Source organism: Diadema antillarum, unplaced genomic scaffold, assembly GCF_040938485.1.
Source record: "Diadema antillarum isolate AM-2024a unplaced genomic scaffold, OU_Dant_1.0 seq00000481_RagTag, whole genome shotgun sequence".
NCBI classification, from domain to species: Eukaryota; Metazoa; Echinodermata; class Echinoidea; order Diadematoida; family Diadematidae; genus Diadema; species Diadema antillarum.
Window position 1 is genome coordinate 810,987 of NW_027271445.1, and position 22,812 is coordinate 833,798.

Here is a 22,812-nt window from a genome sequence, read left to right on the forward strand (position 1 = left end):
ACATCCTTTGCAGTCGTTTGGTTTCGCATGGGCTATGTGTTGCACTTCGTTCCATGCATTCACTTTCGTCCTTCAGTTGTAATCGGCCAAGTACTAAGCCTATGTAACTCTTGCTCGTGTACATACTGTAAAAATGTGTGTGTGATTGGTGATATCCATACATACGTACAACCTGTACAAGCACTCTCGTTGAATAGAAACACTGGCTTATGATGAGGGATCTAACTTCTTCTGCAGGATTAGGCCTCTTCTATGGATTCACTGCAGCAGTGATGCAGTAATTCCGAACTAGGACTGCCCGACTTATCCACAAAATTATATGAAAGAAGCACATAGTTTTAAGAGTAAGTTTCTAGCATTAGTTTTTTCTTATCTGTTTGCAGTATCCCAGCGGTGAAACGTGCCACTGACTGTTCTGTATTGTCTGTGTGTCGTGTGAAATGTGTGTGACAGCATGTACGAACGAGGGGATTTTACTGCGGGTACCGATATCGATACCGGTCTTTGCACAACAAACAAACTGTGCTTTGATCTCCCTTGGCCTTGCTGTCCTAGAACAGGCCTACTGCAGTGTAGTAGGCCAGTAGCTGCGGTAACGATGTACATAAGTTGAATACTACTAACGTTAGTAATACTAAGTTAGCGAGTTTAGTCCTACACACTGTGCTGTGCTGTCCCCGGTTATATTACCCACCACAAATTTCTGAATTTCTGTAGACCCTATAGCATGTTCTAATGTCTAACTCTAGCTGTAATGATGACTGCAAACCATGTTCATGATTCAACAACATGAATCTCAGTCTGCTTGTAACGGTTATTATTCAGACAGGTTAACACTCGGTAATCTGACTAAAATTAATCATTGTTGGTAATGTAGACTACATTTATGGCCGCGGCCGTGGGATGAAAGTTGCAGAACGTTTGCACTTTCACTTGCAATCAGCAGACGGCAGAAAGGTCTAGCAATAGACCTAGGATCTAGACATAGTAACATTAAAAATGTCCTTATTCTCTTGGTGTATCAAATCAGTCCGGGAAACCCGCTCATGAGGACCGCTCCCGCGTACGAGGACTGCCCCGCCTCATGAGGACCGCACCCACGCCTCATGAGGCCCCCTATTCACTTCTGTTCATCTCACATCTGACGCATAAATTGTCGCAACTTTGCACGGTGATTTTTTGTTACACACACATGTCTACTATCCACGATGAAAAGAAGAAAAAATCCTATCTGGTTTTTTTTCTTCAAAAATCGAGTTTTAATCAACCGATACAGAGCGCCCATCAAAACACGTGTGTTTTGATGGGCGCTCTGTATCGGTTGATTAAATCGAGTTTTAATCAACCGATACAGAGCGCCCATCAAAACATGTGTGTTTTGATGGGCGCTCTGTATCAGTTGATTAAAACTCGATTTTTGAAAAAAAAAAAACAGATAGGATTTTTTCTTCTTTTCATCGTGGATAGTGGACATGTGTGTGTAACAAAAAATCACCGTGCAAAGTTGCGACAATTTATGCGTCAGATGTGAGATGAATAGAAGTGAATAGGGGGCCTCATGAGGCGTTCCCCCCCGGGCCTCATGAGGCGTGGGGGCAGTCCTCATGAAGCGGGGCAGTCCTCGTACGCGGGAGCGGTCCTCATGAGCGGGTTTCCTGGACTGAAATTGTACTTGATACCCCCAGTAGGGGACATCGGCGTTTTGCCTTTAGGATACATCCCTGTCGTTGATTCATTCACAAACCTGACATATCCATCTGTGTGTGATTCTGCAGATCGCGGAAGAAAAAAAGTTTGGGGGCACCAAGTGCAAGTACAGTAAGAGAGACAAGCTTTAGCTATTAAGCTTACTATAGAGATTTGGGTTTTGCTTCCTGTAGGATCTTTACTCTTGCAATGTGTAGCATGCTACAGCATGCACGAACTTGAGATGTGTATCCATCCGCATGTGATCGAGGAAGAAAAAAAGTTTGGGGTCACGAAGTGCAAGTAAATATAGAGAGACAAGCTTTAATAGCTATCAAGCTTACAATAAAGATCCCATGGGTTTTGCTTCCCGTGCGATCTCTTGCGTGCTACAGCATGCACAAACTTAAGATATCCATCCGCGTGTGGTTTTCATGGAAGAAAAAAGTTTGGGGGCGCACCAAGTGCAAGTTAGTATAGAGAGATGAGCTTTAGCTATCAAGCTACATATGTAACTATAATAGAGATCCAATGGGTTTTGCTTCCCCTTGCATGCTACAGTTTGCAGAAACTTTAGATACCTATCCGCATGTGAACTGTGATATGGTATTCGCAGAAGAAAAATGTTTGGGGGCGCACCAAGTGCAAGTATATAGAGAGACGAGCTCTAGCTATCAAGTTTAATTAACTATAGGCCTAGATGTAAAGGAAGGCTTTCGAGGCTAGAACTAGAAAAAAGGGGAACACTAGGTTAGTGGAATACAAACTTCTGAAATCACATGCTGAATTATGGGGAATGTTTTGGGGCACCAAGTGCAAGTAAATATAGAGTATTAGAGAGACAAGCTGTACCTATCAAGGTTAAATTAGGTATCAATGTAAAAGCTTGGTTGCCATTTTACTTTGCCAGAACTGTTTTCATGTGTTTTGGGGGGCATCAAGTGCAAGTAGATATAGAGAGACAAGCTTGATTGCTTTTCAAGCTTTGATAGCAATTGATGTTAAAGGACAAGTTCACCTTCATAGACATGAGGGTTGAGTGAATGCAGCAATGTTAGTAGAACACATCAATGAGAGTTTGAGGAAAATCGGACAATCCGTTCAAAAGTTATGAATTTTTGAAGTTTCTGTTCAGTCACGGCTGGATGAGAAGACTACTGTAGTTTGTGATGTCATATGAGTACAACTATATAAAGAAAGTATAAAGAAAATTCAAGATATTCTCACTTTTCTCACATAATAAAAGAACCCTCGACTTCTCTCTTTCAGATGTCAGGGGGAATAATATTACCCCTAACATAAGTCAGTAACAAGTCGAGGAAATGTGCACTTTATTCAAAAAGTCAAGTTTTGTGAAATTCTCTTTTTATTTTCCTTATATCGTTGTACGCATGTGACATCATACACTGTAGTAGTCTTCTCCTCCAGCAGTGAATGTACAGATATTTTAAAAATTCATAACTTTTGAACGGATTGTCGGATTTTCCCCAAACTTTCACTGATGTGTTCTACTAACATTGTTGCCTTCACTCAATCCACATGTATATGAAGGTGAACTTGTCCTTTAAAGTAGATAGTGGAAGTAGGACCTGAGCCCTATAGGACACTTAGATACGGGGGACACCCCCGAACACCCTTTGATGGTACAAACGTAATTTATTATTTTTTTTTTTTCAGAGCGCCTGATGCCTCAATATTGGCTGCAACCTGGATATAGGGGTGACTGGCACTACTTTCATGGTCACACGAAAACCCCCAAAGAGTGCTAGCAATCTCTTGCCCAATTACAGTAACTGCTCCATGATCATATGTACATGTATTTTTGAAAGGTAAAAACACTGATGTCCCCTGGGCACAACAAGTGCAATTGAACAGACACGGTGAGATTTTCGTATTACATGTACCCGACAGCGATTACAATAATTATTCCGGATGCGTACATCTCTGCATAATATGCAATGACACTCAATGCGCGTGGGACTTTGTAGACTAGCCTTCCTACATGTATGTGTTGTGTGGACTGAAATTGCCAAAACAAGAAGCAACACAAAAATGTAGACTAGAAATGTTGAGAAAATCACATATTAAACCTCACATGTATAAGAAGATGTTGATTTATCACAAGGTTTTATAGCGTAAATTTTTCAAAATGTTCATGTTAAACCTAATATCATACAGTACCAAATTTGAGCCTCATTTGCTGTTTTTTCCTTAGTTGTCTGCTCGGTACGAGTGTGTAGGGTGAATCATGGGTATGTAGGCCCTAGGCCCCTATATAGTGATTCCAGTGCATGAATTAGTATGTGAAAGACTTTAATTATTCCATAACGAAAATCTTGTCTGCAATTATTTTGCACAGCGCTATCGATAATTTTCTGTGGAGGGGTCTACCGGTATATTTGTCTTTCCAAAAACAAAGTGATTAATTGACATTGTTGGCATCATTTTGCAAAATTCATACATTTTTAGGACTTTTTCTATTAAGTTTGTGAGTAGTGTTACTTTTGCTCGAAATTTCATCCACGGAGTCTGAGTACGAAATTCAGAGCAACAAAAAATAAGCGTCCAGGAATGCAATATGCTCTATTTAGCACTTGTAATGCTTTCTAATGCCTTGCCACTGGTACTACTGCCTATGTTTTACTGGGTTACTTTAGTTAAATCAATGGCTGTTCAGCAGTTTAGAACTTGCATACTGTTGTCTGTCAAGAGGTTGTAGAGGTTTAGTGAAATTGCCATGTTGATAGCTGCCTAAAGAATAACATGTTCACATATGACATGACCGTAACAGGCAACACAGTCCTATATCCTGTAGAGTAATCATCCCTGTTTGTGACAGGTGCCCATTTGCGGCAATGGCTATTTCATTCATTAATGGAAAGGCCCAATCGGGTGCAAGAGTACTCTCACTTCCCATCACACTTGCGAGTAACTCCCACTTTTGTTCTAAAGTGGGACTAAGCACACTTGACCCTTTTTAGCTGTTTTATGAATGAATGAAATTCCAAACTGCCCCTGCCGCAAATAGGCACCTTGCCTGTGCTGCAAAATTGTTACTTGCCCATCAGTCAGTTTTATTTACCTGAGCGGAGGCGAGGAGACAAGGTTTCACCATAGCCCCTTTTTTTCACATTACCCCCTTTGTTTTCCTTCAATCTTCCTGTAATGTACAGTTGTAATTTATCCCCTTCAGGATCATCATCATAGAATACAATATGCTAATTGACATTGACTTATTATGAACTCAATGCTGACACAAATGATTTCAGAAGACATTGTCTTTAGAGTGCTGATTTCACAGCCGAAGATCTTGCACTTTTAAACACAATTACTGCTAGATCTAGCCCTAGTTGGTGTTGTGTGCACTTCATCTTGGTAGTATGTGGGTTTGTGAGATGCAAATATTTATAGGAAGTGATGGTACAAATAAGTAGGCATTAATGAATATTCTAGACCTGCAGCCCTGTTCAATAGCTCTTTTACACAAATATCACCTGGGTGCCCCTGGCTGAACCCGGGGGATCTTGTAATATGAAAGGTCTTGTGAGTGAAATCCCATGTAAAATGCCTGGTGACAAAAAATGTACTTTTTTGTTCCAATTTGCAAATGTTCAAGCTTGACATGTTCCTCATGTAATAATGTTTTATTCAATTAAGAAGTAACTACACTAATTGACAAAAAATATTTGATAGGTTTAGTGATATTGGAATGCCCTATAAACATTTGAAATTTCTGCAAGGTTAACATTTTCATCTATCCTTCAGTCAGAATTCTGTGGGATTGCTTCTCATAGTGCAGTTTTCTTCATCTCCCTCCCCCTCCCCATACAGGTTGTTAAATCAGTTGAACAAGGCAGGACTAGCAGATCAGTGGATAATGGCATCCAGAAAGAGCAGTGCCAGCGTGGGGCAAGCCGCTGAGGATGGGTGCAGCAGTGATGAAGAGCAGGTGAGAAATTTTCTCCAAGTTAATGCCAGTGTAACTACGTAGTGTAGAATGGAGGCAAAAGGTGGCTTGAAATTTTTCTTTCATCCCTGTACCAAAACGACAAAGAAATCGAACTTGCTCAGATGTGCAAGAAGTGCTTAGAATTATATTTTGAAACCTCATGAGTGTCACAGTTATTCTTGTAAAAGATGAAACAAAAGAATGATATTGAAGCAATTTCTCCTTCAAAGACAAATTTGAAGTAATAAAGTAATGCATGAGCGATGGCCCAGTTATAACTGGATGATTCTTTTCAGATGCTTGCTGATAGCATGTTGTCTTGATGACGTACAAATTTATGCAAAAACTATGCAAATAGTTGTGAATATGGATCATTCTCTTATGATGTACGGTAAATTCTGTTGTACTGATCAATGTACAGGGATGATAACTGACAGTACAGTGGTATATTATTCAAAGAAAGAATAGTGCTTCCACAATGAAATGATACAGACAAAAGGCATTAGCCCTACATGTGCAGTATTCTAGACCTACTTGTACAGACAACTTGTAAATTTGTACAGTTTCTTGAGGATATGTTGATGTACTACATGTACATATGTTCTGCCCTAGACATCCATGCAGTAGAATCAAACTAATCCACACATTTCAGTGTCTGACGTTTACTGTATCACGTATGAAGATGAGAACACCCTCGTGTTCAAATGTTTACAATGCATTTTTCATGGATTTTCTTGTGCAGTTCCAAGATGCTATGGAGACTTTCCAAACGTGAGTACCCTTTAATTGCTCTCTTCCAGCATTTTTTATATGTACTGTACAATGCATTATGCACAGGTTGAATTCATGAGCTGTTTTTGTATGAAGTTTGTTGAACTCAGTGACTCTCATGAAGAGGCTGAGATGTTCATTTAAATGTGTTGAAAATTAAAATTTATGGATATTGAAGACCTGGTAACAAGCTCTTCCATCCACCTGGACTTACATGATGCGTTTATTTTTTCCCCTTTTTTTTTATAAGAGTCCAGTTTGCGTGCATAAGTTATTGCTATGTCAGGCAATTTTCTGCAAACTCTGGTTGTTAGAAGAAACCTTTGCTTGCAAAAAAAAAAGAAAAAAAGTAGGGCCTATCCATGTTAAGATTTGAATAGTAACCAGGTCCTTGGGCTACTGAAAAAAATAACAACAAACAAACAAACAGTATATTAGGCTGAATTTGGTGATGTGCATCAACTGTAACTTTCAATAAACACCTTGCAAATATACAATAATTGTTCCCCGCACTCATGCCATACACACACAATATGTGACCCTGCACCTCAAAACAAACAAAAAGTCGCCAGACATGAATTTTTAGTTAAGACCATATTGTGAAAGAGCACACTTTAAGCTTTAAAATGATGTATAACTCAAATCAAACGGACTCTCCTAAACTATCTAAATATTGGAAAGAAAGCACAAACTCAGGAAAAGTGTGAACTGAGAAAAGAGGCTCTGAAGTACAGTGTCTATTCAAGCGCTTAATCTTTACCAAACCGTGCTGGCTGTGCGATGAATGGGACAAAAAAACAGGAAGTAAACCACCAGAGTAACAACAATGAAGGGATTATTAGATTAAACTGAAATTAAGCATGCCTCATTAACACATTCTGCCCATAATTAATGCCAACTTTCAAAGCAGTAGCACTATCCTGTCAAAAGTTATTAGAGTTGAAAGTGAAGAGTGTGGACAAGGTTTTTCAGAAATGAAAAAAGGATTCTAAAGACACACCTAATCACACTATTCTACCAAAAATGTTCGAGATAAACTGCTAAATAAACACACTTTCCTGCCCGTTTTATGATACCAAATTTTAGCATAATGTAAAAGAAGACCCGCTCTTTCAGAAAATATGAAAAAGTCAAGTACGGCTAGGTTGACCCATTTCACTTATTTTCAGTCCTCACGCAAAATCAGTGTGTGCGACTTTATGTTCGTTTTGAGGTGCACGGTCACATATAATGTATGTGGATGTTGAGAGTCAGTGATTAATGCATCAAATGGATTGATTTCTTGCGTGATAATTGATACAGAGTATTCAATTCAATATACAACCCCTATATGCAGCCACATCACATGGATCTCTTAGACGGGCAAACTCCAGTGTGACTAGTTTGGGCAAAGAAAACATTGTTATCCTTCCTCTGATTATATTACAGAATGTCAATGGCTATATTAAGCAAGAAAACAAGCATATTGTCAGCTAAGAACCAGAAGGGTGCTACATTGCTTTTTAAGATTTGAGCATAAATGACATAAGTTTATAGATAGTCAAAAGTGGGTAGTAATAAGCATTGGTTCAAATATTTGGTGAAGTAGCACCCTTGTGGTTTTGATTTTTAATATTTTACTGAAGATAGAAATAATCTGAATTGACACCATAAAGGATTTTAAAAAAAAAAAAAAAATTGATAACGCTCTTCTGGTTCTCAGGCGAGGATACTTGTATATGGGAAGATGTTATTACACTGTATTTAAGTTCCTTGTTCCTCTTTGAACATGCATTTAGTACTACAGTACAATATCATTAGCTACATGAAACCAGCAATGAAGGAAAAGTGTCATGGATGCTGTATAATAGTATACTACATATTCTCTAATATCACTGTCTTTGTTTATTACAGAAATGACCCCCAACCCCCCCCCCCCCCAAAAAAAAAAAAAAAAAAAAAGAAGAAGAAAAGAAAACATGACTTCATAGTACCCTAAATTGAAATGGCACGCTCTATGTTGTCATTCTTGTCTGTCATGTGTACACAGTGATAAAGATGGCATGGGTGTGTCATTGACTTTGCTAGAATTTTCATTCTCATTTGAATCACATAAAAATGAAGAGTAGCAACCTGCTAGCCATTTGCATCTGTGGATATCTGTATAATACTCCTCTGTGAAATTGAATTCCTCTAAAAGATCCAGAAATACATCTTCATTATGAAACACATTGTGTGCCATGTTTATTACATTCCATGTATGTATTTGTGTGAATATTGTGCATATTTGACTTGCTAGCACAAAAAGGGTTAAAGAGCTCTCTGTTTGGTATTTTTGCAAGAGACTACAAAATTGGATATTTACAGCATTCACTGAGGGCATTTGTCTTCTTGTTCTTACTGTAGCAACATATTTGATCATGTGAGTCATTCAGCACGTTACATATTGACTTCACAAAGTGTAGTTTGTAGACACACAAATCACCCTGAACATACCTGAGCTTAAGATTTCATTCATGGTTTTGTGAAGCATTTGAGTATGTAGAAAGCCTAGATACATGTGTATTTTATTTTGTGGATTAAACCCAGTCCCTTCAACCCTAAAACATATTAACATAGCCATTGATACAATAACTCCGTTCCGCACTTACTTTTGACCGATCAGTTTGCCATGTAGCAGTCGATCACTTTCAGCTTGCTATGGATTTCTGGCAAATGTTGTGGGTGCCCTGAATTACTACAGTGGTACACATAATCCTTTAATAATGTAATCAATACACTAAAGGCTTGTTACGCAATGCAGAGGATTGACCTCTCTTGAGAGGCAGCCACTGACAGCCTATACCTGGTACGCACATTTTGATACGCCGTTGTGGCGTGTCTGACTGGTGAGGGACAGTGTCCTTTTTACTGTTTTGTTTTGCAATGCGCATATTATGTAGAAGGTCATTTGTAAGTCCAGATCACTGTCTGTTTGGAAACATTTTACCAGGTATTGTTTATCAAACCAACCAGTGACTTTTTTCTCCTTCTTTTGTTTTTTGTTTTGTTTTTGTTTTTGTTTCAGTGTCTGTTTTTTGCTGATGGATGACAAAGTTTGTGACTGTTTCAGATAGGCAGCTGATGGTTATTTTTTGTTTATTCAGAATTAGTTTTGTGAACGTTCGCTTCAGGTAGCAAGCTATTAAAGCACAATGCATTTTGAAACCACATGTGACCATTTGACTCAAGGATGTCAACTTTGCAGCTGATTGTCTTTTTTGTCGAGTGGGTCTGTCATGAAACATTATTCTTTTAATGAATAAAGTACATTCAAGTGTATGTGATTTTTCGATAATATTCCATGATTGTATCTGAGGCCTTTACTGCCTGGTATGAAAGGTTCGGTGTCAAAATGCAGATTCTTGTTTAGTAAGCTGGTATTTTCTTAAAGGGAACGCAAACCCAAAGAGCAATGTGGATTGAGTGAAAGCGGCAACATTAGTAGAACACATCAGTGAAAGTTTGAAGAAAATCGGACAATCGATGCAGAAGTTATGAATTTTTGAAGTTTTTGTATTGGAACCGCTGGATGAGGAGACTACTAGCGGTTATGACGTATGAGTGGACAACAATATAAAGAAAATATAAAGAAAATTCCACAAAAACTCAGTTTTCATGAAAATTACAAATTCCGTCAACTTTATACTGACATAATGTTAAGGGTAGCAATTATTCCCGCTGCTTTCTGAAAGCGGTTAGTCAAGTGCCCTTTCATAATGCTAGAAAAGTGAATTTTTGTTGAATTTCCTTTATATTTTCTTTGTATTGTTGTCCACTCATACGTCATAACCTGTAGTAGTCTCCTCATCCAGCGGTTCCAACACCAAAACTTTAAAATTTCATAACTTTTACATCGATTGTTCGATTTTCTTCAAACTTTAACTGATGTGTTCTACCAATGTTGCTGCTTTCACTTAATCCACATTGCTCTTTGGGTTTACATTCCCTTTAAGTTATACTTGAATGAGACATTGAATATCACATTCATCAAACCTTCTGTATCGATTAAACCTTTAAGGATAACAGATGTGTTGATCTCTTTTCAAAATGAATAACCACTTGTACACACACATCCCATTACTTTTTTTTTAATTAGCTGTGTTCACAAATTAACTTTTTTTTTCCCAATTTTCAACAAAGGGGTTTGCTATCACATGTCAAGATTTTATGATCTCTAAAAAAAAAAAAAATGAAAGAGAATAGATTTTTGAGTTGTGAAGCATGTGATTTGTTTTAGTTGAGTACAAAAGAGTCCTTTTGGTTGCTTTGACACAATGTGTGTTATGTGCTGGCTATTGAATTTCTGAGGAAATGGAAGGGAATTCCTCTGACCTGTCAAATCATTTACAGTACTGCTCAGCAAATTGGCAAAGCCACACCACTTGGCAAATATGATGATCCATTGTGTCAGCATGCAGAACTTTATCAGTGCTCAGTGTGTCATGCTGATCAAACAACTACAAATATGTATGGTAGACCAGCTGAAAACTATGCTGGCATGAAACACACTTAATGCGGATTCAACAGTGTACATACATGTATGAGCATTACATGACAGCTCGAGACTTATCAAAGGAACAGGAAACGAGTCACTGATATCACCTGGCCACTTTTGGATTTCAGGTGTGCACGCTTGCTATAAGCCTCATGAATACCTTAGACCCAGCTTTGCGAGGCCACTCCGGTCAGTTGTATACCCACGCCTTCTCTGGCATGACTCAGGACCTTGGAGTTCATCAATTAAATTAGAAAGCTGGAGTCAGATTATATCAGTACCATTCCACCTACAGCTTTATTCATGAGCAGACACCCCGTGCGTGTACCAAGTAGAGCAGAAAAATCTAATTCCGTAAAATCGGCTATAAATGCCATCTTGAGAAGGATTCTGTCATCGCATGTCTGTACCAGTAGGAGAAGTGATCACAAAGGAGTAAGTTTGATCAAGTTTGTACACATGTCTAGATAGCTCTGTGATAAATGTATGTCGTGGCAAATTGCCAGTGTTAAGAATAGCTCTATGGCTGTAAATGTCAGTGACTAATTAATTCTTTCCCCTAATTCATTGATGCTTGGTCATTTATTAGAGGAGGCGGTCGAAAAAGAAGGTATGCTGAACATCGTTGTTGTTGTTGTGTGTGTGTGTTTGTGTTCATTAATACATGTTTTGATTTTACAACATGCTTTTTAATATTTTATTTAACCCCTACCATTGTGTGTTTTGCTCTATGTCTGACATTGTTTGTAGCACATCACACATCTTTTGGTACATTGTAATGGTGAACTTTCAACTTTCATTTTGCGTTTATCTCTCATGAATCATATGTTAGCGAAATATATCTAGACTTAGGTAATTTGCTTTTTCAAACATAAGTTTTAAGTTTAATTACTTTGTAGATATTACGGGTCCTGTTCACCTTTGTGAGCAGTGATTTCCTTCTTAACAGAATTTTCAAGATGTCACATATGATGAATATGTGTAGGTCAATTGTACCACAAAACATCCTACCATAAAAATTTTCGCTATAAAGCCTAAAATATAAAGAGATATAAGTATTTTTCTCACTAATCCATAACTGCAGATGGTTTTTAATGGTCTGGAAACATTTTTATATTTATTGTCCACATTTTGTGTATTCAACAATACTTGACATCAATTATACGGATTTCAATTTTTACAGTAGTTGTTTTTATCCCTAACTCACATTTTAGAACTATTGAAAGCACTTACATGTATGCTGGGTTTTTGTTTCATCTGCAGATGGTAAATTATCACTTTAATTTTAGATAATTGTAATCTCTTGACATGGAAGAACAAGAATTTTTCATATCTGAGCCAATCTGCCTTTTTAGAATGAATACTGCTAATTATTGGAATGAGAGAACTAGTAAACTTATGTGTGGAAAGGCAATTAACTTTTAGTGTGTATGATATCTGCTTTTCAATAAGTGTTCATATTTGCTTGGCTTATAATATTTAAATACTTAGTATGTCAGTACACATGTCTGCACATTTGAGGTATTATGTTTAGTAACAGTTTGCACAATTTGTTTTTTACACCTTTGTACATCGTACAGACTCTTTGCAACATCAAAGAAACAATCTATTATGGAGCTTGGTCAGACCTTCTTTTCTTTCATTCTTAGAGAACTGTCTTAAAGCAGGGCTCAACACTAGCTTCTTTCTGTGCTGACTCTCCCCCCCCCCCAAAAAAAACAACAAACAAACAAAAAACAAACAAACAAACAACAACAAACAAACAAACAAACAAAGAATTCATTTTGAATTTTAGATGCCTGGTCAGGCTACCAAAAGATAGCCTGATTGGGAATTTGATGGCCTGACATCCATTATAAGTGGCAACGGGCCACTGCTATGGTGGAGTCTGGCCTAAAACAAAATTCTCATAGCAAGCCCATAAACATATTAAGTTTGTAAAGATTACAAATTACTACAAGTTATGTCCAGATATTCACCATCCTGCCTTATTGCCAGTCAATTTGTGTTCTGTTTTAATTTTTCTCATTTGTGTGTGCCCTGCCGTATTGCGTTCGTCCTCGATGGTATCACAGTATTTCATAACACACAGTAATACTGTTTGTAGAGCTGTTTACCTGTCAAGTCACATCATCCTGAATTACTTTTTTTTTCTCCTCCAACATTTCTATGCTCAAGTATTAAAAGCCTCTGTTTTTTTTCCATGTGCGGCAGTATTTTCCCCTTTTCTAAACTGTATATGGAATATCTATTGAGTGCAGTGTTTCTTCCATTATATATTGTTATCCAAGTGCCTAATGTAAACAATAATTTAGTAAAATTTACAGTGACAGTGTTATCATACATTTTATATAGCAAATCTGCCTATATCTTCTTGTAAACCTCATATTCCCAGTTTGTAAAATGCAATCCTAATGTAATTTGTTACATTCTTGCACTTTTCTATTTGGCTTTATGGATAATATCATCACTTAATTATTCAAGGTGTTACAAAGACAGTATGCTTTATTAACATCTTCATTTTATTTTAGGCTCCGGATATGATATATGGATGTGGTTTTGATTTTTGTGAATGTAGATTTCATGGGTATGGAAGGAAATTTGTACGGGAAATCCATGATTTAGTATTTTTACCCATTTTCTTTGGGCTTTTCTTTTCAGTGGTCACAAAGGATTGTATTATGTTATATTGTATTCTTTTTGCATGATATATTTATTCAATACTCTGGGAGAAAATTCGGCAATCGTGATAGATGACAGAGCAGTGCTTTAAATTACAAGTCACGTGGTGAAAAGTATTCTTCGTACACTTGTATAGACATATGAATACTCTGGTGAATGCAAAGTGGCTGTTTAAAGGAATATGTTGTCTAGTAGTAATTATAAAAGAGACAATGCTATCATCGTGTTTACATTAAATAATCAGTGGTTTTGCTTGGAGAAAATGTATCTGACTTGAAATGGAATATGTCACCTCATTCATCATAGTGGAACGTTGTAAGTTGCAGAGAGAGAGAGAGAGAGAGAGAGAGAGAGTACGAAGTTTGGAGTGTTGGGAGTCGAAAGCAATGCGCCAGGAGAAGTCTTACGAGTAGGCCGAAATTTAGCTATTAAATGATGACAATGTTCAGATAAACTAGACTAGAAAATAGATTGAATGACAGAAAATATTGTTTGCCATGCTAAAGGAAGCTCTTGAAAGTGAAACTGAGCAATACATTTGAAAACCATACTCCCTTCAGTTTGTCGAATAATCTGTTTTACATTTAAATACTCAAACGCTTTCATTTAGTTTTCGCTACCGGTACCTAATTTTATTATGTTTTTGACATGACCAGAATCTGATTACCTACAGGTCTTTCCCTTCATTTGTTACCACGTCAGTGCTGTCCTTTCTTAATGATATCTAGTTTCATAGAACTACGAGTCTTTTTCCATGATGTTGTCATAAAGTTCTTCTAAATTTTGCCAGTGATTAGATTAAATACTAGATTATTGTAGCAGAGTAGTTTTTAACTTTTTTTAATTCTTTCTTTATTCATTTATTTATTATTAATGTTTGGGGGGGGGGGGTTCCAAAGGTTATCACTCAGGTCTGAGAATCAAAATTTTAACAAGTCTCACTGTTGTTGAAATGAGTCCTGTTATAATGGAGAAAGATGAATTTTGGTGGAACACACATCTCAGAATAACTGTTTACAATGTGGGCATTTTGTATGTGGGAGAAATGAAATGAGATGAAAAAGAATTTTTAGCAGTTTTTTTGTGTGAAAGGTCACCCCCCCCCTCCCCCACTCCACAACATATAAGATATGTGGTGCAGCTTCAAAAATATACATTTCTTTTGTGTGATTTGTACAAAAAATTAACAGATCGAACTGAATTTTCGGTGTCAATTCAACAGTTTTGTATGTTTTTGTAATAAATCACAGAATGAATGGGTAGCTGTTGTGTGGATCAAAGGAAAACTGTGACAAAAGCTGAAGACTCTATCTGCAGTGCAAAATTCTCATATAATCTTGACATTACATTCTTCTTCTTCGTCTTCTTCTTTTGTAATACATGCCTCTGCACAGTCTCTCGTTTGTGTCTCTTGATACAGTGTGCTTGTCAAAAATAGGAGAAGAAAAATTGTTCATATGATGTTGTAAACCAAGTGAAGTGCTTTCGATGTTGATTACACATGTTTGTCTCATCCCAGTGAATTGACCAGCCCATTGCTTTAGGCAGTTTTGCAGTTTAGTCATTTCCTAAACTCCCTATACATGATGTGTATATATGTATGCCAAGGCACTTTCTTTTAATGTAAAATGCGAGCTTATCCATGGGTGTGTGTGTGTGTGTGTGTGTCCTGAACCAAATTCTTCCAAACTTGTTCAACTCGTCCCATATTTACATACAGTGTAGCATAATACATTCCTCATGTGTTATACTTTACTCTCTACTGTGTATGTCAAATCATGAAGAAAAAAAAGTGGCAAAATTATTTTGCATACCAGTCATCATTTCCCTGTTTTAATAATAGTGCAAGTGTAGTATTATGAAGGAAAGAGGTCCAGCAAAAAAAAAAAAAGAGTTGTAAATAAGACTTTGTGAACCTTGTTTTGTAATTGGAGTATTAAGTAGTTGGTTGTTGAATCAACGATATTCAGTGAAACAAATCTGCAGGTGCATTCCTTCAGTGGTGTAATGGCAGGGCAATCTTGATAAGGTGTTATTAATGTTGCTGTTATTCTGTGGACTGTGCACATAGTGGCAGTTGTGTGCTAACCTGTTAATCTGCAGCTATTGAGGGTATTCTAAAGAGATGTACAATTATTCTCCTTACAAGACTATGGACATCAGGATGGTTACATTTTAGTCTAAAGCCAAAGTCAAAATGAGATGCTATGCTTTGTGATTTTCATCCAGTTTCTTTTGTTTTCATGTACTTTGAAACGTTGTCAGGGTGAAGGAAATGGACCTGGCTACCGCCATTGAAGAGACTACTGTAGCCCTCAACCTCTTTCTGAACAACAAGTTCAGTGAGGCCCGCGCAATCTTTGAGCCATGGTGAGTTGGAGACTTGCTTCCTCAATTTCATCTGTCAACACCTCCATTTCCTAGATTACTCTTAAAATGTTTCTGTGTGTGTGTGTACATGTATTACTTTTTCATCATCTTCAGCTTCATTTGCATACTATTGTACAGTATTGATAATTCTGTATGTTTCGAGTGGTATTTTTTTGTGTTAAACATTTTTAAAATGTGATTCTGCATGTTATTATTATTGTAACAGGACTTGTTTTTTATGTACAAAGAGATTCAAAATGCAAGATTCAAGACCAGCAATGATATGTTATTTTCAAGACTTTTGACTGCATGCTCAGCTCAGATCAACTGCAAATGTATCTCTTTATTTGCTTTCCCTTTAGTCTATTCAGCATAGTCCAGGTTATAAGATATTTCAAAATCATTATTGACATTTTTCCAATAAAGAAATAATGTTTCCCTTCATCTCATTAAAACGTACCCCTGTGTAGGTCTCATGCCAGCATCTACCACGCCCTGGGCCACAGCACCATCAGCTACCTGCAGGCGGTGATGACCTTTGACCCCTCGGACATCCAGGAGTCCATCCGGCTGACCAAGAACTCCATCGAGGTGGCGGGGCGGTTCCGGAAGAAGCAGGGCGTGGTCACCTCCATGTCCAAGATGGTGTGGAAACCCAACTACAACTCTTACACTGATGGTGAGACAATCTTTTACACCTTTTTCACGCTGACTGTACAATGTACCACCTCCTTCACACTGACATCTTGTACTAGCTGACTTTGCATTGAACTCCCAGGATTAAAGAGAGAATTGAGTTAACATCTTTTGGCTTGAAAACATTTTTTTTTTTTTCCCAAGGGAGTAACATATGAGGACTTAAACTATTGTCTTTGAGCACGGCAACTTTGATTATGATTGCAGTAGGTCTTTATTTTTTAATTGATTAATATGATTTTATCCTGCTAAGGGTTTAATAGCAACAGGTGTGTTTCACTCTTGATTCCTTCATCCTAGTGACAGCAGATTCATAGATGAGAGCAGACAGTGTTAACATCTGGTCTGGTGTAATCCTCTTGTGTTTTTTATCACTTCTGGCCAAGCGGGATGATAGAAAATGCAAACATTGCAAAATGCCTTTAACGTGTGAAGTGATGCGCTGTAGATAGCTCATCATGTTTGTTCTTCTTGTTTGCCCTTCCATGTCATTCTGTACTTAATTGTAGTGCGAGTTACAATTTGTCTGCACTATCTGTCTTTTCAAATAGTAATGTTTCCTGCATCCTTGAATGTTTGTTGTGAACTCTTGTCTAAAGCCAATATTACTCTTTTCCAATCACAGCAGTATTTGATATCATTGCAAAGTGATTATCTTTACCTTTTCTGTAGCATGAAGTTTGTCAAGCAAGTGTACTTCAGTCTTTTGTGACTCGTAAAATCTGTCCTCTCATCTGTGGCTTGTGCCTGGTAATTGCCTCTCATCTGTGGCTTGCGCCTGGTAATTGTTTTTTTTTTTCACTAAGTTTTAACAATCGACAAGAGAAAGGGCCGATTAGTTCTGAAAGTTTTACATTTAGCCTTCCCTTTTGTAGTTGATTGAAATGTAAACTCATTGGCCCGAATTCACGAAGGTGGTACAATTGAAACCATGGTTTAAACCACGGACAATATGTATGGAGCACCAAGTGTTGCATGGCCTATTTCATTACGAAATCAGTCATTTCGTCGACGAAATGGTTGATGAAATCTTCATTTCGTCGACGAAATGGTCGATGAAATGTTCATTTCGTTTTGTCATTTCGTCAATGAAATGACTGATTTCGTAACAAAATAGGCCATGCGACACTTGGTGCTCCATACGAATTGTCCATGGTTTAAACCATGGTTTCAATTGTACCACCTTCATGAATTCGGGCCCTTATTGTTTTGTGCTGAGAGTGTCCCTACCACATAATAGACAAAAAAACAACAACTAAGAATACTAACAAAAAATCATTATCTGCTACTCAACCTAAGCTCACTGAAAACATGATCCTACCAAACATGGTGTCATTTTCTTTTAACAGAGGAGGTTCACGCAGAGCTGTGCTACGCAGAGTCTCTGCTGGAGCGTGCCATCCTTTCTTTCATCCAAGATGACAACCTGATCAACTTCATCAAGGGGGGCCTCAAGATAAGAACGGGTTACCAGTCTTACAAGTGAGTTCAAACGTCATCATTTGTAAAAGAATATGCATTTCCTTGTCCACATCACTCTGTGATGCACTGAAATTCTAGTTTGTCAGTTCCAGAACATGACAGTTTCCAAGCAGATCAATTTCACCTATGACTAAAACATAATTATAACTAGAAAAGCACTCCGAGAGCGCAGACCTCCGCCAAGCAGTTACTTTCCATCGATGATCTTGCTCTTCCATTGATGGAGATCAGTGATTTCCACCCACTGAAAAATTGCCTAAGATCCCCGATATAGAAGCCTTTGTTACATAGCCTTTGTTACATACCCTCAGATGCGCGGCGCGCCTCGCCCTAGCAGAAACTAGGGCACGCACTTTAGTGCGCGCATGCAAACCTCAAATACGCCCAGCCTGAACTCCCAAGTTCATTGACCCTACCTGCCAAAATATCAAAAATCCTTCATAAATTCCCTAAAAATTCTTGGATCATTACCAAAAGTTAATCGTTTGGTACTTGTGTCATTCTCAACCTTTCCTGCAAGTTTCATCCCAATCCGTTCAATACTTTTTGAGTTATTTTGCGCACAGACAAACGAACGAACGAAGGAACGAACGAACGAAGGAACGAGCAAACGAACAAACCAACAGTAATGAAAACATAACCTCCTCCCTTGGCGGAGGTAATTACTCTTTTCAAGACATGTCAATGCAATATCACTTCATATTTAGATTGTATCTACAGTGCACTTGTTGAAATTACAGGTACAATATTACCTGTTGTAATGAGCAATGAATTGTGAAATAAGCACTGAGCTACTATATTCATTGAAATTGTGTTTCTCTCATCAGATCTTGCGTTCAGATGCTGGAAAACAGGAATTGGTCATCAGCGAGATCGAAACAGCAGTTTGAGAGCGGGGTCAAGTTTGGTGTTGGCACATTTAACTTGGTATGTGTACATCATCAATAGATGTATTATTTCACTAAATGGAATAACACGTGCAAATGTTTACATTGAAATAATGGGTTAATCTCAGTAATAAATGAACATTTTTCCATGTCTTGAAATGTTTAGCCCCATTTTAATGGTCAGAGGATGACACATATTAGTTTCTAGATGTTTAGTGATATGTGCAACCTACGAGCAACTCGAGCCTTTTGCAGGAAAAAAAAAAAAAGATTCGAGAGGCCAAGGACTTAAATGTCCTTGCCAGATTTGGTAGTAGATGATAGTGATGGTGATGACAATTCATTGTTCTGAATTCAACTTTATAGAGGACCAGCCATTTGTAATCTGTTCTTGTTGCGCATCACAAGAGTATGAAAAGAGTTTTTGGATCTGTTTCAGTGTGAAAGGGGAAATTAGCATTATGTTCTACAACTGTCATATAAACTTCTTTTCTCCGTATTCCTATTTGAATGGACCTTCCCCTTTGTAAACACTTGCTCCACCGTCAATTTTTATGAGAAGCCTCCAACATCAGACGTATAGAATATCATGGGTGCGTGAATATGCTTATGTTTTGCAATTGTTATTGTCATTGCAGTGTATATCTATGCTACCAAAGAGGATACTGAAATTACTGGAATTTGTTGGCTTCTCAGGAAACAGGGTAAGACACCAGCAATTCAGTGCCTCTATTTCAGTGTTTACCTTGTTAGATTCTAATAAAAAAAGAAAACATGTATTTTATAGAGTGTCCAAATAGACTCCCCCCAAGCAAGATGTATTGAATGATTTGCTGCCATGCATTGTAGTTATTACCTTTTGCAATTGTAGGTTGTGGCACGGCATTGCCACACAGAATAGAGGGTTTCATGATATCTCATTGCAACTTACCACGATCAGTATTCCTTGCAAGGAAATGTTAAGATCTACCTAGTTTAAAAGAGACACAAGTCATTATTTGCTTTTGCAGCATTTGAAGAAGACTAGTTATGGATAGAGAAAGAAATGATCCTCTATTTCACTTTATTTTCTCAGTCAAATTTTAAGCATTTTGTATTCATAGAAAGGTCATTGGGGTTATGACAGTTGTAGTATATTCTGGATTAGTTTTACATGCAGGTGTCTTTTCCTGAAAATAGCACTATTTTCTAGTAATGCAAATGCAGCTGAGAACATTGCAACATGATTTACAACATATGTTTGCTCTTTACATCGATCATGTTATGTCTGACATTATTCAAGCAATGGACTAACCCCAGTAAGAAAAGAAGAAGGAAAAAAAAAGAGAGGAAATTTTTGATGTGCAAATTTTTTTGTGCACATCGCACAATACTTAACTAGTGCAACTAGTGTGAAAATTTTGGTGCTTATTGTTTTGCACTTTTTGGATAATACGTTGTAGAACTTTCTCTTCATGTTTGCTAGTCCTGTAGCTTGGGTGAGCTTGCTGTTGTAATGCGGGGCCTTATGTTGTATGTGCTGCCAAAGCCCTTAATAGTTAGTTGAAGTTGCAATGACCTGTTTGAAGTGCTCGCTCAAATGCTGTGATTAAGGTTAAAAACATGAAGTTGATCTTACCTGACAGAACGCGGAAAGTGTTGTGCATGGCAATTTCCACTTCTGCAGTATTTTATAGGTTCACAGGGCATCAAATTAAAAACAAAACAGTTAATGCATCAGCAGAGGTCTTTCTATGCTTCTAGTAGACATTTGATTTATACATTGTACTTTCTACTACAACATCTGTGACATGTTTTACATGTAATATGAAATAGCACTGCAACATACTTCTCTTTTCTTTCACAGGTCAAGGGGCTGACTGACCTAGAGACGGCCTCCAAGCTGCCCTGCCTCAGGTCCCCTATATGCTCCATGGTCATTATCAGCTACCATTCCATCGGCACATACGTCTTTGGTGAGTCTTGACATGCTGTCTGTAAGAGTGGCATAGAGGTTGCTTAACAATGATGCCTTTCAGGTGTGAGTTTCTTCAATTTGACTCCCTCCACAAATTAAATTTGTTAAGATCACAATTGACCCCTCTGTATAATATCTTTCTTTCATTTAATGATGCCTCTTGTGTATTTTTTTTTCTTTCAGTATTTTAATCTGTTTCCATTTCACTCAGTGATTTATTTAAAGATTCATCAAAAATAATTCAAGAGGCAAATGAAGTGTTCTTTTTCAACAATCGTACGCAGTGAACAAATTTCAGCAATGTACAATGTAAGAATCAATATCATGAAGCAAACAAGCATCTCTCCTCTCCCTACATCCTTAATTCCTTTCTGTACCCTTTATGTGAGCATTCTGCAATGTGTACACACACACACACACACACACACACACACACACACACACACACACACACACACACACACAAAGCTAGGGTGAAAATCAGTTCTTCGTCTACCAATTCATCAGAATACAAGAATATGTAATCAGAGAATGCAAGATATTTCCAAAGTCTCGATCTCATAACTACACTTCTGGTCATGCAGAATCCCTGACAATGACAATATCCGCAGTGGTTGATGGGTTCTATTACTGAACTAACAATTATGTCGTATCCCTCTGTGATTATTGTTATCTAGGCACTGCTGATGGCGACATCAACCTAGCGAGGAGGGTGCTGGAACCCTGTCTGGAGAAGTACCCCAAAGGCGTCATCTTCCTCTTCTTTGCTGCCAGGATAGAAGAGATTTCCGGCAATTTGAATGAGGTCAGCATCAAAGAGAACACAGACAGTGAATTGTCATGAGAATGGGGGTGGGATGGGGAGGGGGATGGGGAACTAAAAATTTTTTGTGCAATTGTTTTTTTTTGTTGTTTTTTTTTGACAATTGTATTCTATTATTTTGTTTGTTACCTCCACCAAGGGAGGAGGATTTGTTTTCATCAGCGTTGGTTTATTTGTTTGTTTGTCCATGTGCAGAATAACTCAAAAAGTTGTAAACAGATTTGGATGAAACTTACAGGAAAGGTTGAGAATGAAACAAGTAACAGATAATTAAATTTTGGTAGTGATCTGGGAATTTTTATGGATTTTTATGAAGGATTTTCGATATTTTGGCAGGTAGGGTCAATGAACTTAGGAGTGCAAGCTGAGCATATTTGACGTTTGCATGGGCGCGCTGAAGTGCATGCTCTAGTTTCTTCTAGGGCGAGGCGTGCCACACAGCTGGAGTTTGATGATGTAACAAAAGGCTTCTATATTGGGAGATTGGGCTATTTTCTGCATGCATGTATGAGTGAATATCTCTCTGGAAGAACAAGATCAGTGGTGGAAAAACCTGCTTAGAGGAGGTCTGTGCTCTCAGAGTGCTTTTCTAGGGGTTTTTTCGTTGTTGTTCCTCTTTTTTTTTCTTTTTTTTTTGCGGATAGAGGCTCAGACTGTGGTGCTTTGCTGTTCACTATGTGTTCATAATTCTTTCTGGGATGAGACTTGGTTCTCAAAACTTCAGTGAGTTTGTGGTCCAGCTCAGGACCAAGACTAATCTTTTTGTGAAAGAGTATCTGCTGGAAGATATCCTCAATGTTTCCCTGCAAACAGAGATAGTCGTCTTACCATGTAGCTATGAGATCAGCATTGTTTTCACTTAATCCCCTTAAAAATCAAAATTACCATTAACACATAAATCACCTTAGATAAATAATTACTGTTATCATCTGAAAGGAATTTGTATTCAGATTTTCCAGTCATTAAAATGTTTAATGAATTCCTGCTTTAGAA

General features: G+C 37.7%; 1 protein-coding gene across 1 annotated transcript in view; it reads left to right on the forward strand.

Annotated features, from left to right (window-relative positions):
- The first annotated feature begins 214 nt into the window (after positions 1-214).
- LOC139733512 (tetratricopeptide repeat protein 39B-like) overlaps positions 215-22,812 on the forward strand; it is a 28,735-nt gene continuing 6,137 nt past the window's right edge. The window contains exons 1-10 of the mRNA XM_071644321.1: positions 215-344; positions 5,518-5,635; positions 6,378-6,406; positions 15,870-15,974; positions 16,445-16,653; positions 18,020-18,152; positions 18,980-19,079; positions 19,678-19,743; positions 20,886-20,994; positions 21,674-21,801. Coding sequence (XP_071500422.1) covers positions 5,564-5,635; positions 6,378-6,406; positions 15,870-15,974; positions 16,445-16,653; positions 18,020-18,152; positions 18,980-19,079; positions 19,678-19,743; positions 20,886-20,994; positions 21,674-21,801 — 951 coding nt within the window. The 5' untranslated portion in view covers positions 215-344; positions 5,518-5,563. The remainder of the gene's footprint in view (positions 345-5,517; positions 5,636-6,377; positions 6,407-15,869; positions 15,975-16,444; positions 16,654-18,019; positions 18,153-18,979; positions 19,080-19,677; positions 19,744-20,885; positions 20,995-21,673; positions 21,802-22,812) is intronic.